The following is an 18,251-nucleotide window of genomic DNA, read 5'->3' on the forward strand; positions in this document are numbered from 1 at the left end:
CAGATCAAATATTATTAATTAGCCAGCCAGCCTAGTTAATTAATCTTGAATTTGGTGACCTTTTCTGTTCCTACCATCCATCAATTATTCCAATGATTTGAAAATTGTTACTTAAAAACACTGCAGAAACAAAGAAGCAGGATAGGTCTTCCTCTTGATAGGATGATACAAGCAATATCTTTCAGGCTTCTAAAATCAGAGGGCATTAAATCAGACTAACTGCATGTTTCACGGAATAGTGATGGATAAAAAGAGGAAAAAAATCTTACCTAAAAAAAGAGAGTGCGGGGATTTTGTAAACTCTTCTGTTCATGTTGCAAAAGAGAAAGTTTCATCTTGTAATTTGTCTTGCTGTATCTTGCCTTTGTCGTTTGCTGCATATGAAGGAGAGATTGGTAACAACATCACAATCAGCTTGAGCGACAAGGACTAAGAGTAGAAAGTTGTCATAAAGTGAAGAATTGCAAAGACTTATTGCTCACACACGTAGAATATTACAAACACTTTTGAAGAAGAGCTTTTCTATCTGTTAGAGTTCAATTAAATAAAACTTGCAGTCTTCAATGATCTGTACTTTGAATTTATATTTAAGCTCTATTTCAGGTTAAGTTTTCAGGCCTATGTCAGCCTTTAAGACACAATTTGTGGGCCTTATCTTTCCTCTCACATTGTTTCACTTTTGTTGGAATAACTATTCTAAGAATCTTCAAAATGTAACACAGCCCTGAAAACCCACACTTGCAGCCCTCAAAAAAAAAAAGCTAAATATTTCCTTTTGAACTCCTGTGTTATAGGTTTAGTTATTTTATTTAACACCATAGCTATACAAGCAATTCCCTGAAGGCTGTTTGGAATGGAAATAGGTAGCAGCATGACTAAGATTCTCTTCAGTATGGTGCAATATGATTTAGTCACCTTATATCTAAACTCTGTTATATTTCCCAAAATCTCAAGAGCTTGATTATGATCTTATCTATATATCTTTATTTTCTTTTGAAGGTTGGAAAATCTGCCTTGCAGAAAATTAAACTAGTTCTTCTGCCAATTAGAAAAGGATTATGTTTTATCAAAACTTAACCTCTGTCATTATTTGTTTCAACACTGGGGCAAAGAGTGTTATTTTTCTTAGGTCTTGCTTTGGAACTTTGAATTCTGCCTGCTAGGAGCATTTAAGATTGAACACAAGTGGAACAGGGCACAACCTAGATAGTTCTGGTGGTGGAATTTGGATTTAATCTCCTTTTGAGAGCCTGTTTTGAATCACTGTGGGGGGGTTATGCATGAACTTTTTAGCTTTTCTACAAATGTCACTGCTATTGTTACTTTTTGCTGTTCGTATGATTTTTAACACATATATTGCAATTTATATATTTCTCTTTTGATTTGCTTGACTGGAAACACCTTCCTCTGGATGACATCAGGTGACACTAGTATCTTCTGTAGTCTGCCCTTGGGTTTTTTTATTATGAGTAGCATGATAATGTTAATCGGAGCAAAGTACGTCTCAGGTTAGTTATTATTTGAATTAGATCACTTTAAAAGCTATCTACACTAGTTTAAGTGTTGGGTTTTTTTTTGTTTGTTTGTTTTTTCCCCACTATTTTCAGCAAACCTGACTGATGCTTTTTGTTGTTCATGCACACAAATGTTTAAGGGTGTTAATTAGTCATATCGTGCCTAAGGGAACAAAGTGAATGCCATCTTGAATTTGTCTTTATGTGTCATGGAATTCATAGCTGTTGGATGCACTTGAAACCTTAGGCTATCCCTTCCCTTTGTTTATCTGTACAGACTGTACACACTTTATAGAAAGGGTATAGGTTGGAGCAGCCTAGCAGAGTTTTTGCATTGCCTGCTTTGCAGTGTGCAGTTAGAAGTAGTTTACATCCTTTGTCTTGCGTTTCTTCTCATAACTTTTTAAATTACTCTGAGGCTCTGGTCTAAGTAAAGGGAAGACTTCTCTTCTGTCCTTGGAAGGCTTCATGTAGCCCTTTGTTTTACTACTGTCTTTGAAATTACTGTGTTGTAGAAACTTTCATCTACTTAATCTATAGAATGTTCTTTCAGCACTAATGGGTAAATTAATTAATCAGGTATAAAGGGAAGAAACCCCAATAAAGTGGGGTTTAAACCTACAAAAACTGGGTAAAGGGACTGTGTGTGCATTTGCAATGAAGTTGCATCTTCAACCTATTCATATACTTACTGAAAAGTTCTTAATATGGATGATGGTACTTATGTAAGGTTTTATTTCTGGCATTAAGATATTCACCTGGTAAGAAAAAAAAACTTTATATGGTGATGTCATTTGCTCTTTGTTGTTGTGTTTCAAATTGTCTTCCCGAGGAAAATATTTTACAGTAAAGCCATTGTTGCTAGGTGGTTATTTAGGGGGTGGTTATTTAGTTTTCTTTGTTTTTTGGGGGGATGGGATATTAATTAAACAGACTGTCTGAGGACCCTAGCATGCTCCTGTTATGATGTATCCATTTCTACTCAGTACAGCCTGAATTAACCATTCAGTTGTAGTTTACCTTGCATGGAAGAGACTGTCTGAGCTTATAGGAGGGCTAAAATAAAACTAAACAAATGCTGAGTAAAAATCAAACTGAGCAAATGGTTTGACATTGATTTACTAACTCTGGAATGCATCTGTGAATGAGAACAGTTTTTATTATGAAATATAACATAAAACCAACTGTAAATAAGTGGGTAAATTTTTAACAAGCTGAACTAAGCAACTTGAGTATTAATTCTAGGTGAGGCTTCTGAGCACATGGGGGTGCCAGAAATAATATGGAGACAATGTTAAATGGCCAAATAAGCAACTGAAATTCTGGGTTTACTGCTTTTTAAAAACAACTAATCAGTAACCTGTACATGTAGCTAAACCTGCACCTGGGATCTCAAAACAATAAAAAACAGATTTTTTTCTTCCTACACCTTTCAGACCCACAAATGGAAAACATCTCAACGAACAGAGGCCTTCACAACTCATTTTTACCCTTGTTTTCAAACAGTATTTTGTTGTATTTTTTACATGGTGAGCCTGGGGACAGGAGAAGATGAAAGACGTTTCCAGCTCTTGTGTTTTGTTTTTTTTAAAGTGACAGTATCTAAATAGGAGCAGCATTAATGATGGCACATACCAGCAGTAGTTTTGCTCAGCTGTGTATTAGGGTAGAACACAATGCATTACATTTGTGTTGCTGACTGAGGCAAGGTTGCATTCCCCTGAGATGTTTTCTGTGGTAAATACACTTTTGCTTTTAAATGCCAAAGCTGACTGACCAGACTTTCCGTCTAACTTCAGTACTGTGACTCCATTAATTAACTTATTACATTTTATCTCTTAACAAAACAATAGAACTCCAACACAGTCATCAGTATATAATAAGTTTGAGGATTGAATCTACTGAGGATTGAATTCATCCTTCATGTGCTGAAACAGCAGTAAGTCTTGCATGGCAGCAGTGCTGTTGTTGAACATGCCTCTGTAGGTCAGAGCCATGCTTTTACAACTGCTGAAATGTGAAGCAAAAATCTGCTGTGGCAGAATAGAGAACACTAACGTAGCAAAAACCCATTTAGAGATCTGCTAAACTAACTGCTTTTTCATGTAGCACCTGATGGCTGAATATGAAGAGTAATACTTCATAGTATTTCATAATTTCATCAAAACTATTCTGCTTTATTTTATGCTCTTCATTCTTTTCCAGAGGTAGAAAAGGGGGCAATAGTTTGCTTTATTTTACTACTAGAAGCAAGTTGCTTGTAGCGACTGGAGTCCTTAATTGTTACACATAGGTTTTGGATCTGGACACCTGAGAGACTTCAGCATATTCTGTAGCTGTATTTTTATTTTTTTTTTTTGTGAGAGGTGAAGTTTAACTGAAAGTGGCATTAATTTTTATTAGACTCAAATTTAAAGAAAAGCATTTGTATGCTTTTAAATTGGCACCTCTCAAGTGGGGTTTAAAACTGAAGGACTGGCTATAAATGGGACCTAACTCTATGCCTGGGGTATAAAGTTCTTTATTCTCACAGAATAGGGTACCAATGCTGACCATATTACCATATTTTTTCCTGCTTAAGTACCCTTAAAGTTATGGTGTTTTTTTAAGTATCTGTTTTTCTTGTGTTGTGATAGCTTTTGCTGAACTGTGCACTAATTTATGTATAGGAATCACAATGCAGTTACACAAGTTAGTTGCAATATTTCCCATATTTCTGAAAGTCGAGCTCATATTCAGAAGAAAAGAAATAAGCTTAGTGTACCATACCTCAATTATTCTACTTGTTAAAAGTTTACCCAACTTTATTAGTGTGGTTATTTCTCTCCTACTGTATACACAGAAAGTGCTAGTTTATATTTACATAATTGAATTTATAATCGATTTCACTGAAAACAAAAGATGCTTACACTGAGTTCTTCCTATAGCTCAGCTATGTTGTAGTGTGTTAAAACTTTTCAGAGTAATTTCTGTGTTGCTAATGGACGTTCCTTCTTATTTAAGGTACAGATAAATGAGACCGCTTAATGGACTGTCTGGATGCAGCTGAGTTGTTTATTTGTTTGTTTCATTTTGTTTCCTTGTCTGAAGAGATTCCACCATCAGTGTGATGATACTACCTGTGTGACTAAAGTCATTCATGAATATATCTGTTGTCAGTCTTTGAGCAACCTCCAAGTGGTACACTGAAACTTAAGTCTCCAGCCCTTTTCTTCTCTGCTCCCTTCCCAATCAACTCCAACTGCACCAGAGGCCTTTGTGTGGACAATCCCACATTACCCTTTCAAGTTTCACAAGCCCCTAGCACTGTTTGAGAAAGTTGGTATAAAAAAAAACCCTGCAACTTCTTAGGTAGTTTCACACGTTTAACTAAAATTTTCAGGGTCTTGGTACTTCATACAACAAACTGCAAAAGTTAATGGTGTGCCGTGGAACTTTGTAAAGGTCTTACTGTTCTTCCAGCTGCTGTGAATTACCTATCCTATGTCTGTGGTTGCCAAAGATGTTTTATTTTAGTCGCATCTGTTCTAGAAACATCCTCAAGGGCAGAAGTTCTTTAAATACTAGCTCAAAACGTTGTTACCAATAAGAAACACTGCCACAGGGTGGCATTGAAAAGTTTACTGACACGGTTAACAGAGTACTGTTGAATTGATCGATCACAAAGTTTAGAAGTTCGGTTTGGCTTCTGGGAATTGTAGTCAATTTGACTACTGTAAGTATTTAAGACACAGTCCTGTAGCTGTACATTTAAAGAGGTAGGAGTAAATAGATGTTTTAGTTATGGCCATGCTTCTCGTTCTCACCCTTCTGTGTTTGTTCTGCAAGACAAACGTGATACAGCACACTATTCACAGGACAGATCTGTAGTTCTTGGTAACTGGTAACTCTTAAAACTACCCTGCACAATATGCTTTTCTTGACCAATGCTGTATATATTCTGTTGTCCAATTTAAGGGTATTTTTAGTGGTTATTTGTTAAACTTTTGAAAGTTGAAGCTAACGTAGTTTTCCTTAATGAGGGTCCACTCCAAATTAAATATCAGTGATTTAGTTCTTGTTCTTATTTAGTCTGTCTCAGGGACCAAAGTCTCCCTCTCAGTTCCCATGTCCATAGTTTTAATGGGAAACTGTCACAAAATTTGCAGGGCCAACCCAAAGCCCTGGCTTAGGGATAGTAAACACTTGGCACCTGAAACTGGCCATTGGAGTTCCTGGGCAACAGGAGTGAAAAATGTGTCACATCCACTTGGAAATCTTCAGATCCTCCATGGGTAAAGGAGCGAGGCAATCATCTTCAGCCTCCATGTTTGTACCAACAGCGTGATAAATGCCAGCCTCACTGGATAGGGCAAAGAAAAAGCATCCTTGTGTAGTGTCACTGCATCAGTGCAGAATGAGAGCAAGGTTCAATGTGGGATCAACACAGAGAATTTCAAAACAAATTACAAAGATGTGTTTAAATGCACTAGGAGTTAAAGGGAGTGTTTAAGTGTGTGTGTATTTGTGCTTAGAAATTTTTGTCTTTGAAAAAATACTCTTTAAAAGTATTTTCTTCACTAAATTACAGTAGGGGCTTAGCTTTTAAAAAGAATGTTAAATATGTGTGTGTCTGAAGCAACGGATTGCACAGAAGTTCAGGTCTGTACAATATATTTAATATCAAATGTGTATTAATTGCCTTTTTATTATCAAGTGCAATGACCTCTGGAAATGTGATTTTTAATTGTGGTTGCATGGGGTTTTTGTGCACAGGTGAAAATACAATGCCAACATTCAAATCCTTCACCTTGTGTAAGTAGTCAAATGTGGGGTGTAGAAAGTAAAATTTCTGGGCTTTCCAGTTTGTACTGGGAAGGTGAAGAAAGAGTGGAGAATGGATATGAATCCGTAGGAAAATCTTCATACTTCTTACCTCTCTCTGAGCTGTCACTGTTCCGGGCTTGCACCGAGGAACGGGAATAGCAGCAACCTTTGGAGCGGACAGGGTGAGGGCAGAACATGTTTCAAGCACTGGACTTCTGAGTGTGACTTCTTGCCAAAAACACTGAAGTACTGAACGTGGCAACAATTAATACTGAAGTGCTGCCTTTGCTGGTGATGGCTGAGGCTGGGAGAAAGGTAGCACACCATCAGTAGAAGGAGGATTTTTTGCTGCTTTTCTGATGTATCTTTTACTGGGAAACATAATTCCTATTACTTTTTCACTGAGTAAATACCATAATTTTATTTTCAATTGCTGTTGCAAATATTTTTTAAGAATTTCACACCACTGTTAACTTTCTACCAACAGTTGAATTATATTGTAAATTGTGTGTTGGGGGTTGGGGGAGCAAACTGTTGGAAGTTAGCTTTTTTTTGTGAAGCTGTGATTTATTTTTTTCTATAAATTGTCAGATTTATAAATTCTTACTTGAGAAATGCGTTGACTTGGTATTAAAATACCATAAATAAATCGTTCTGAACTGTCCGTTTATTCTTGGACATTCTCTTTAAGAAGCGTTTTCACTGACGTTTATTGTGCGATGAGGCACAGCCCCTCTTTAAGTATCACAGACACATGCCTTAGTTTGCTCAAATGTACACTTAAGATACGCCCATTAATGCATTGTGCTTTCAGGAGTCTACTCAGTCTCGAGGTTTGGCTTAGGAATGACTCGCAGTGCCTTAAGTCCTTCTGTCTTCAGGAAGAAGCAGGATACAAGGAAAAGAGCAAAAAGGAGCACAGACTTGACACAGGTATGCACCAACAGTCTCAACAACATTGATGGTGCCACTACAGGCCAAGCGGCCCATGGTCAGATAGTGTTCTCTGCTAATTGCTAGAAATAAAAAGCCATAGTTACGAGTCAGGGTGGAAGGGTGTTCATGAGGTAGAAACCACAGCTGGCTATGCTATCTCAAATCGTGCAGTAGTACTCTTACGAAAGGAGCGTGAGGGAATGCGTGTATGTGAAAGGTACATTTGTGGAGCGTGCCTGCCACATTCTTATTTCTGCCTCTTTGTGGCTCCCAGTTGTATCCTACACATCCTCTGGTGATTAGTTATGCCATAGTCTTTACACAGTTGGTAGTTCCATGTGTCAACATCAGTTGTATGAGTCAGAGACAAACACAAAAGTCCTTTAAGTACTACCATATCAGCACAGAAGCCTTGGGTAATGTGCTATTACTCAATATCAGACCATATCTGCTCATGAGGTTCTGGTCTTCCTTTCACATGGCAAAATTACAGCTTTGCCATTAGCTGCACTCAGCAAGAGCATAATCAATTTTCATGATTCGTTCAGTCAAATATTAGGATATGAGAACATTATTAGTGTAGTTAGTGATGCTTTTATGTGTATTTTTTCAATAAAAACTAATAGAGTGTTTAGTCTATTATTGGAACTACATAGAACAGTATATTCTTAACATCCATACCAAAATCCAAACTATTATCTCCTCATATGTGGAAGGTTGGGACTGTAGCTGATGGAATGCTGTCCCATTAAGAGATGTGACAGAAGCCCAAGTATGATTTTTTTTCTTGTTATTACTTCTATTTATGAAAGTAATGTGTATCATTGCTAGAGATAAGGGCAGGCAAATGGGCAGTGACCCTTCAAATCTCAGAAGTGACAAGGGAACACAGCTGGAATGGCCCAGCAGACACCAGGTGGTTGGCAGCAGAGTGGACACTGGACACAAGTTGAACATGAGGCAGCAGTTTCAACAAAGAAGGTCAACAGCACTCTGAGCTGCATGAAGCAGACTGTCACAGTAGATAGAGAGAGGTTATCCTCCTTCCCCAGCCCTGGGACAAATCTGGAGCACTGAGTCCAGCTCTGTGATCACAGTATGAGAGGCACGTAGACGTGGTGGAACAGGTCTTCTGAAGTGACACAAAGATGATTAAAGGATTGGAGCATCTGTCAACACGGGGAGAAACTGAGAGGTCTGGAGCTGCTCAGTTTGGAAAGGGCTGAGATGTAAATGTTAGATGCAGGGAGTAAAGACAACAGAACCAGACCTTCCCAGTGATGCTCAGTGGCAGCAAATTGACTCTCATCAAGAAAAGTGACTCTCATACAGAAAATCCTGTTTAAACATAAGAATAAACTTTCTGACTCTGACAATGGCCACACAGGAGGAGGTTGCTCAGTGAGGCTGTAGAATCTCCATCGTCAAAGATCTTCACGTCCTGACTGGATGTAGCCCTGAGCAAGGGCTGGACCTGATGAGCTCCACGGATGCCTTCAGCCTCAGCTGAAGGTTGTTGCTGTCTCGTGCTTTTCCCTCCCTGCTCTAAAGGGGAGTTCTGTTTGTTTTGGCAACAGGATAGATGAGTCAGTGTTCTCAACAGCACCCACATTTCCTATACTACTTCACAAACAGCTTCAGGATTTTTGAGGATTTCACTTCAGCTCCTTCATTTTCTTTCCTAGATGTTCTGGCTGCATCAGTCCTATCCATCTTTCTTGCATGTGTTACCTTGCAGGTGAACTGTTAGTGAAAATCTGACATAAAGCATGCTGTTACGGAAGGGCTGAAGTCTCATTGACTGCCATTGGGTTCTGTGTGCACAGAATTCCATTCTGTATCATGCTACATTTCCAGCAATGGGATCCACTTACAACTGAGAATATGTGTGACAAATATTAAGGCACGTACACACACGCACGTTCTGCTTGGTGCTTCAGTACCAATCTCACTTTCTTCCACGAATACTAAAGCTAAGTATACTGTTCACTTAAAGGAAGGTCACTTGAAAAACATGCACATGGCTTCAATTTCTATCATCTGCTTATAACTAGAATCTAAACTCTTCAGTGGACAGTGGTCTCTATAAATGAATGTGCCTTTACTGCTTGTCCACCTTCATGGCAGCTCTTGGAGGTGGCCTCCCTACTCAGCTGTGTCCTACTTCCAGCACTGTGCAGCACTTCGCAACACCCACTTAACTCACTGCTCCACAAAAATGCGGCGGCAGGCATCAGATCCCAAACTTATCTACAATGTTCCTCTTCTACTGTCTGTCCTTTTTGCAGTAGCAGACTACATTTTCAGAGAAATCAGACCAGGGCATGCAATGTAAAAGAGGTTCTAAGAAAGTCAGTGACCAAACTGCTGCCATGTTTTAAGAACACTGATTCTTCAGGAGAATCATTGATTCTTCAATTATTCAGTTCTGAAGGAAAAAAAAAAAGCCTGCTTTAGCAAGAAGAAAAGCTCTTAGTGCTTTCACACCACAAATACTGGAGGTATCAGTTGCTCTCCAATTTTTCTGGTTTTACCTTTTAATGAAGAAAGAGAAAAGAGATGGTTAGTGACCTTTCTGGAATGTGCAAGAACCTCTTCCTTATCACGAAGGAAAATGCGAGACGATAACTCTAGTATTGTTCTATAATAACGATCACAGTATCTCCATCAAACTCAAGACACATGTTATTCGTGTTCTGTAGGACACTCCCCACAGGCAATAGGCTTGTACTGTTGTTTGTGTTCTGGTGTCTTCAAGGAGCTGCAGACCAGCGCACATGCAACATGATGCCTCTGTTCCATGATTCCTCTATTCCTCTGATCCACATTTGGTTTGGATTTCAACTCGTGATCATTTTTCAACGGTTGCTCTTCTTTTTGTTTGCCTGCTGACCCTGACCAAGAAACAAAAGTACACATCAGAAGTGCCATAATACTACATATTCCATAATGTTCATGAAAGGAATCTCCATATTGAATATGTTAATTCGTTAAATGAAACGTTATGATAGTGCTGAAAGATCTTGTTTGCTAATCTCGAAATGTGTTATCTATTAATGAGGGCACCTTTTATATTGGAATATGTGGGTACAGCCTTATCATTTGGTAAGCTCTTACGAAAGGCAGAAGAGACACACGAGTATTTCAGCAGGCCAGAGCCCAGTGTAGCACAATAGTGGATCTCTGTAGCAAGCAATAGTACGGCTGAAGCTTGTAGCAGTGTGGAGATGGTGCCCTACAGAACGCCCTTGAAATCTGAACAACTTGAAAGATTTTGCTGTAGCTTCGTGTAAAGGAAAAAGGGATTGGTTATTCCTACTTGCCTTTCAAAGTGATGTGTTTTGAAGTTATCGCTGCAACATTTGGCACGGTGTCCTCAAAATGAAAATGTTGAAACCGTCATTTAAATATTTATGCAAAAGCATGAGTCACAGCCATATTACCTTACAATAGATACAGAGATAACATCAGCGTTAAGAGCAGCTCATTTACAGGCTGCATATCGTAACACCAAGCTAGCTTACAGCAAGTATGAAGCACTAAACACATGTGAAGAAAGACAGTGAACTCTTTCATAATAATATCATAATAATAGTAATAATAATAATAATAATAATAAAACAAAACATAAGGAGTGGCAATTCTTCTGTGCAGGAATTACTGTGAGACTATAAACGGTATGTATTTTTCACCCCGAAGTCACAGAGTTCCAGCACTAAGGTTACGCATGGACCTGATGTTCCAACTGCACAGCAGTTAGCACTAGGTAATTTCTTTTTCTTTCTGGCATCCTTATCTCAGACGTTGCCCTGACTTTGAAATGAACTGGTGTTCCCGAAGAAAATGAATGCAACTGGCACCCATGCCTCTTTTATAACCTTATTAGAGTAGTTAAAGGCTTTGCAGAACATGAAGCACAAATTCTTATGAGGATGCTGCTTCCCCTTAGTTTTTCTCTCTCCACACAGCACTTCTCTGAAGACTCATTGGCAATTACGTTGAGCCACAACTTCTGCACAGGCATCTCTGAGATACCTCTCCCTCTCTGTCCCCGTGTCTCCTGAGTTTTATTCTGAAAACAACTTCTTAAACACTGAAACACACAGGAAACTTTTAAGTACTACAGGAAAGGAAAGGCTATAAAAGGCTCTTCTTTCACTCTTCAGATTTTCCTTGAATTTCATCTGTCTCTAGATTTGCAAGTTCTGTTTGCTCTCCCTCATACTTCTCCCTCTGGAACAGTAGCAAACACTTTTTTTTCACCCAGTTTTTCATTACTGCCTTCTCTATTCTCTGGCCTTGGCAAAAATGAAGGCGTTTTACATACACCAGAAGGCTATAATGTTGCTGGGTTATTTTTCAGTGCCTGCACTCCTTATCTGCCTTTGCAGAGGTATTCTTCCTCTTACATCTTGACAGGCAGCCACAGCCCATCGTCACAGTCCAAAAGATGCACTGTGCAGAGGGATGATATGTTGAAGAGTGGCACTGAAGTCCATGCGCTGGATGTCTGTTGGGATTCAGGACAGCATCTTGTAGGATTTTGTATGATTCTAGTTTACATCATGACAATAGTAGAACACTGCTTCTACTCCCCGGCCAGGAGCATCAAGAGGAGAAGAAAATATTTGTATATGGTACGCAGTATAGTTGTGTGTGTATACATTCCTTCTCTCTTCCAGCTGCAGTGCTGAAGGCAGGCCCACACTGCAGCCCTTTGCCAGCACAGCTCTGCTACCCACGGAGGTAAGGATGCTTTGCTTGGATGGTGTCCCAGCACCCCCACACACCAGAGATAGTGGCAGTGCTGTGCTTTTACTGGCAACATGGCTATTTTAGGTGGACACTGATCTGAAATCTCTGTATTACCACAGTAAAATTGCTTTACTGCTATCGTATTTCTGCACATTAAGAAATCCTGCATTTGCAGACGTAGCCTTGTCATGTTGGGCTTGAATCAAACCAGACTTTTAGCAGAACGATTTCAATAGCTTGCTGCTCAGGCCAGGTCAGAGTGTGCTTCTAATTTAAACACTATAGAATAAATAGACACTATTTTAAGTAACACATCCTCAGTGAAGACAAACATTTAAAGACTATCAGAAAGAAATTAATGGCATCGGTTAAAAAAAAAAACACAAACAAAAGCCTTCAAATGGTTGTATCACTTTATTTGAATGTGTGCACATGTAAGAAGGGATCCTGCCCCTCTGCTTCACACTGGTGAGGCTTCATCTGGAGTACAGCATCCAGATGTGGAGTCCTCAGCACAGAAGAGACATGGACCTGCTGGAGTGCATCCAGAACAGTCTGAGAGAGCTGGGGCTGTTCAGCCTGGAAATGAGAAAGCTCTGAGGTGACCTGAGAACGGTTCAGGTCTCCTAAAGGAGAGCTATAAGAAAGAAGAGGACACACTCTGTAGCAAGGTCTGTGGTGACAGGACAAGGGGAAGTGGTTTCAAACTGAAAGAGGAGAGGTTGAGACTGGATATAAGAAAGAAGTTATTTTTTTCATTTTTTTTTACAGTAAGAGTGATGAGGCACTGGAACACGTTGCCCAGAGTGGTGGTGGAAGCCCCATCCCTGGAGGATCCATCAAGGCCAGGCTGGAGGGGTCTCTGAGCAACCTGATCTAGCTGTAGGTATCCCTGTTCATTGCTAAGTAACGACATTGCTGGCCATGCATGTTACTCTTACTGTCTAGTTAAAGCATGTTTTGTACTCAAAATCCATTTATGCGGATGCAATTTTATTATGCTCATTTTCAATAAACATTTTTTTTGTCATTTCCATTTCCCAGCTCTGCCTACATGAACATTAATTAGTGCTACAAATGTTGAGAGAAAATATTTAATTATTGGGCAGTTTATAAACCATAGCTAGATAAAATATGCATCTGGTTATGGTGAATTTGAAACTTTTGACTGACAAGACATCTACAGTATAAACTGCATTTCCCAAACAAAGGAGCAGATAATTGTTTTGGTTTTCTTAATAAGATTTTGTCATTGCTGAAATGAACCTTGTAGCACCTGTGTAAAACTATAGACAGGTTGAGCTGACTATTAGAATCTCATGAAAGCTCAATTTGTATATAATTACAGGTGCTCAGTTGGCAGTATGACAAGCTGAAGCCCTCTGTATATTCACATATACAAATATACAAAAAAAGTCATGCATGGGCAGCAAAGTTTTTCTCTCTCACCCCTATGCACAATGCACACAAGCAGTTTCTTGATGCCAATTAAATCTTCACCATTTCTTTTGGTATCAGGGAGCCCAATCAGACGACTCTTTGTGCTTTGGTAGCTACCTGTTTTCTAGATACTGAAAGAGTTCCCAATCCTACCACCAGTCAGGGGACAACCAACCTCCAAGGACTGATTAATAAAATGCATTACTGTAGCATTCAGAGGGAGAAAAGTAATATTCTCAGTGATGAGAAACAGTTGGGCATCATTTACAGCTGGAAAGGGGAGGTGCTGCTCTCATCACACCACTTTCCAGGAACATGTTCCCTTTTCTTCCATGTGCCTTCTGCATTCTGCTCAAAGCCATTGCTTCTTTTTCCTTGTTCTGCCTTAATATTCTCTGAAATACATCTTTCTTCCTAAAAGGAACTTCCTTTTCCAAGCAAGTTTTTCCCTCAATACTGTGTCAAGCTGATTCACAAAGTCATAGAATCACAGAATGGTTTGGGCTGAAGAGACCTCCAAGCTCACCGACCCTACCCCGTGCCATGGACAGGGATGCCCCCACCAGCTCAGGCTGCACAGGGCCCCATCCAACCTGGCCTCCAGGGATGGGGGTTGGGACTAGATGATCTTTAAGGTCTGATCCAACACTGATGATTCTAAGATTCTACAATTATATAACGAGACTGCCACTGTTGTCAGCTCTGATGACTTTATTACAAGCTTTACAGTACTTTGAGTTCTGGATTAAAATTATTGCTTGTGGGTATAGTTATGTATTTTTAAACTCCGACATTTTTTTCTCTATCTCAGATGCAAGAAGAAGACAAAAATAACTGTTTATCAAGTCAATCAATGTTTGAGTTGTTAGGCTTGGCAGCACAGTTGTTTCCTCTAACTGGGCTTTGGAAGACAGCTCTCAGAAGGTCTCTTGGGTCTTCTACAGCTAATCTTCATTTCTGAACAACTGCTCTTCTTTCTGTTGAGTGATGTGAATGCACCAGGATTATTCCACTTGAAGTGAATTACTTTTTCACTGAAACCCTTTGTGAAGTGTTAAAAGAGGAACCTACGCCATAGTGCTTCCTACAATAATAATGTGTGAAGAAAGGGATTTATTATTAGGATACTAAACATTCACAGACTACTCTAAAATCAAATCACGAGTAGGTGGATAAGTACATAAAATCTTCATAATTTCTAGCTTCTGTACAAAAATTATGGCAACTCACTGCAGAATTTACTCTTGAAGGAAAATAGACAATGCATCAAAGAGAAGCATTAAAATTGAGTTCATTTTCTACTGATTTCCTTACAAATTTTGCTGGCTTTTTTATCTTGCCCTTTACTATCAAATGAATTAATCTGTTTTGTGCTCCATAAATGAATGACAGGAAGATCAGTTTTCACAGACTCATCCTGTTCTTCAATTTGACTTTCAAATTAGCAGAGGCAAGGCAACTGCTTCGCACATATCTTTTTTGAAGTGGATATGAGATATTTCTAAAAATAAAATTAAGTGAAATTGCTAGGTATAATAGCAGGATTAGAAAAACAAATCTTTTTTTTTGTAGAAACATAATTATATGAAGGGAAATCCATTGCAGTATACTTCTGGTTTTCTGTTTCAGTTTGATTATTACGCAGTGAGTTGCCAACATCCACAGAAAGAGCATTAAGAGCGTAGTACTGATTGTTCTATGGTGGTTCAATTTATTTACTCAAGGTAATTAAAAGAACCTAGGATCCGTAGACTTCTTTGTCTATGAAGTGTTAAAGCTTCTGACATATCTCTGCAAAACCTCATGTAGCAGTGTAATGCTTATGGTGTTTCTCCTACAGATGGGGAGAAAGGCTCAGAGCAGCCTTATTGCTGACCACTGGCATTGCTGAGGGACCGGTGGAGGCACAATTCTATGGCTTAAGTTGAACTCACCGCAGATAGGTATTAACAGAAGGTGTTTTTATCGCTGACATCCCAATCCTCCCTTCAGTCCACACCTGGAGAGCTCTGTTGAGCCTAGCGATGATGGACAAAGCCCCTGAGGCTGTCCTTGCATTGCTGGTTGGAATCAGTTGGCAGCAGTTGTTAATTATTGCTGTGCACTGGTCACCTGGTGGGGAGTAATTGCATTGCATTGCAGGTATCTATGCTGTTATAATTGTGTTTCTGTTTCCATTTTTCTCTTCTATCTTAGTAAATAGCCTTTATCTCAGCCCACAAGTTATATTTCAGCTGCAGTTTTCTCCCTCATCCTGCTTGGAAGGAGTGAGCAAACAGCCGTGCGGTGCTGAGCTGTTGCTGGGTTACACCTCAACACGGAGCACAGTGGTGCCCAACCTCAGCTCCTCTGAGTGTCCTTCAGTGTAGGAGAATGCTTACACTTGTGATTACAACATAAGGTTCCTCCCACACTAGGGAGATAAATGCCTGCAACAAGGTCACCAGTGATGAGATCCTGGGGATTTTAATTTTGAAAAAGAAAAGAAAAAGGTTCAGGTTTTAATGAAGAGACCTCCAGTGAAGAGGTTGGAAGTTTTAATAAAGTTTTCAGCTTTTAGAATGTTATCTTTAACATGACAAAAATAATAATTAAAAAATCAGTTATTGTCTGTTTGTTTTTCCTAATGTAGATGGGCAGAAACAGTAAATAAAATAGTTTTAGTATGCAAGACGTTCGCAGATAGCTCTGAAATCAAATTATGAGTGGCTGGTTAAGTATGTGTAATCTGTATTCTGTTCTCTAGACTGCATGGTGGAATGGGTTATTTGTATTGTATCTTCAGAGATATACTACATATTGACAGTGATGACCCGTCAGCTCCAGCTGAAACACTGAGTCTGAGAGTTTGATTTGTTGCTCACTCATTTTACTTCTAAAATAACCTTCATTCTGATCCCTGATGAAGCTAATGAGCAGTGCTTATGTACAGTATCCCAGAAGCAGTTAATAACACAGTACTTAATTGCTGATAGGAAGCACTTTTTTTATGAGAATATTGCTATTCCAAGCCATGATTAGTCGTTTAAAATCAGCCAAGTGCTGTTTACATAACTCCTTCAGTACAAATATTATGTAGCTGGCTGTTGATGGCATCTCTAAATATTTAGGAACAAGTGGAGAAGATTTAGAGATGTGAGCACTTGTTCAAATGTTGACTGAACTGTGAATAAAAGAGATGGTTTACTCTTGCCTTTACCAAGACTGTAAGTTGGGAAAAATGAAAAACTTGATGCTTTCTCCTCGTTCTCTTCAGTAAGAGTTTGCCAGTGCCCAAGCACATCATTATTTTCTGGCAATAATTAAACAGCAGACCACTAGATGTATATACTGGGGAAAGAATGACTTGCCAGCACATCAAGTCTCTTGTGGCACAGAGGAAGCTGGAAAGGAAGAGTTTCTGCTCTATAGTTTTTTCCCCTGTGATTTAGATAGGATAAGGAGAGTGAGCTGGGGTCGGTGGGGGAAATGGTCACAGGTACCCTACAACAGGCTGCACAGGTAGGTGTCCAGATGGGTCTTGAATATCTCCATAGAAGGAGTCTCCACAGCCTCTCCATGCAGCCTGTTCCAGTGCTCCATCACCCTTACTGTAAAGGAATTCTTCTGTTTATTAATACAGAACTTCCTGTGTTCAAGTTTTTGGCCATTGCTCCTTGGCCTATCACTATGCACCACCAAGAAAGCTTTTGCCTTTTAATTTGGACAGACACATCAACATTTTCCAGGCTGTTTGCAAGCTCCTTCCATCCAGAATTCACGATTGCACCTCCTGTGTAGCACGAAGCCGGAGCTTAAAACAAACACAGTTCTTTACTGTTGTCTGCTCTGGTCAGTTGGTGAAGCTGCCCAGAGTGTATAGCTCACTGTGCTGCCAAGTGGGAATGGGAAAACTCATCTGAGCTTGGTGTGGGTCATTGATACTAACTTATGTGGTAGCACAAATGGATGCATGGAGACCACGGCACAGCCTGTGCTCTGAGGGCACTCCTGTCTATTTCAGCTGAACTTTGTATAAATTCTTGAAAGGTAGTTCACTATAACTATAAAGGTAGTTCACTAGAACTATAAAAATTAGGGCAGATATCTTGAATATCTCCGGGGTTGGTGACTCCACTACTTCCCTGGACAGCCTGTTTCAGCGCCTGACCAAAACATCTGCACATTGAAAGCTGTATTCTTGGTCTGTGGGGACAGCACTCTTTCTGGACATTATTTCCTCTTTTGCTTCTCCCACCTCTGAGCTTTAACATGAAAGATGAGATTTTAGTTTCCACTGACAATGTCCACTTCATCTTTTCAGGTCAGGCAAGTATATAAAATATAATAATATAAAAAAAATAATAAAAATAATATAAAAAAAAATAATGTAGTAGCTCTGATCCAGAGAAATGCTGCCATTCAGAAAAGGTGTTGAACTGTATTTTAATGCTCAGTCAGACTTCAATGAGAAAGATATAGTGCTTCCAGACCAAGAAACCAACTGCAATCAATTTGCATGCTTAACCCTTGCCAACAGAGGCAAGTCTGGGTTCCCTGATGATTGAGAATGACAAATATGCAGAGCTGGTGTGATAATCTTTTAAGTGATGTGCCTTTTAGAAGCCTCAATAAAGTATTTAGTAGGGAAGATCTTCCTATGTATACACCACAGACTCTTTGAAATATGGAATGCCTTGAAATAAAGTGCAATTAGTAACTGTAAATATAGGTCTGCAACAAACAAACAAACAAACAAATAAATAAATAAATGATGAATAGTTAGCTTAATTAATTAATTAATTAAAAAGGAGTGAGCAC

The 18,251-nt window shown here is 39.2% G+C and overlaps 1 protein-coding gene across 4 annotated transcripts in view; it reads left to right on the forward strand.

The window, feature by feature from the left end:
• Positions 1-18,251, forward strand: part of GK (glycerol kinase) — a 499,514-nt gene that overhangs the window by 28,736 nt on the left and 452,527 nt on the right. For 2 of the 4 annotated variants that reach the window (XM_065741551.1, XM_065741552.1), the window contains 2 exons: positions 1,422-1,508; positions 4,518-6,236. In XM_065741551.1, the coding sequence (XP_065597623.1) occupies positions 1,422-1,508; positions 4,518-4,531 (101 nt within the window). In that variant the 3' untranslated portion in view covers positions 4,532-6,236. Of the gene's footprint in view, positions 1-1,421; positions 1,509-4,517; positions 6,237-18,251 lie in introns of those variants that run through there. The other 2 variants (XR_010622505.1, XM_065741553.1) reach the window with 2 other exon arrangements.

Source organism: Cyrtonyx montezumae, unplaced genomic scaffold (genome assembly GCF_038088225.1).
Source record: "Cyrtonyx montezumae isolate F1298 unplaced genomic scaffold, pur_monq_1.0 scaffold_3, whole genome shotgun sequence".
NCBI lineage: Eukaryota > Metazoa > Chordata > Aves > Galliformes > Odontophoridae > Cyrtonyx > Cyrtonyx montezumae.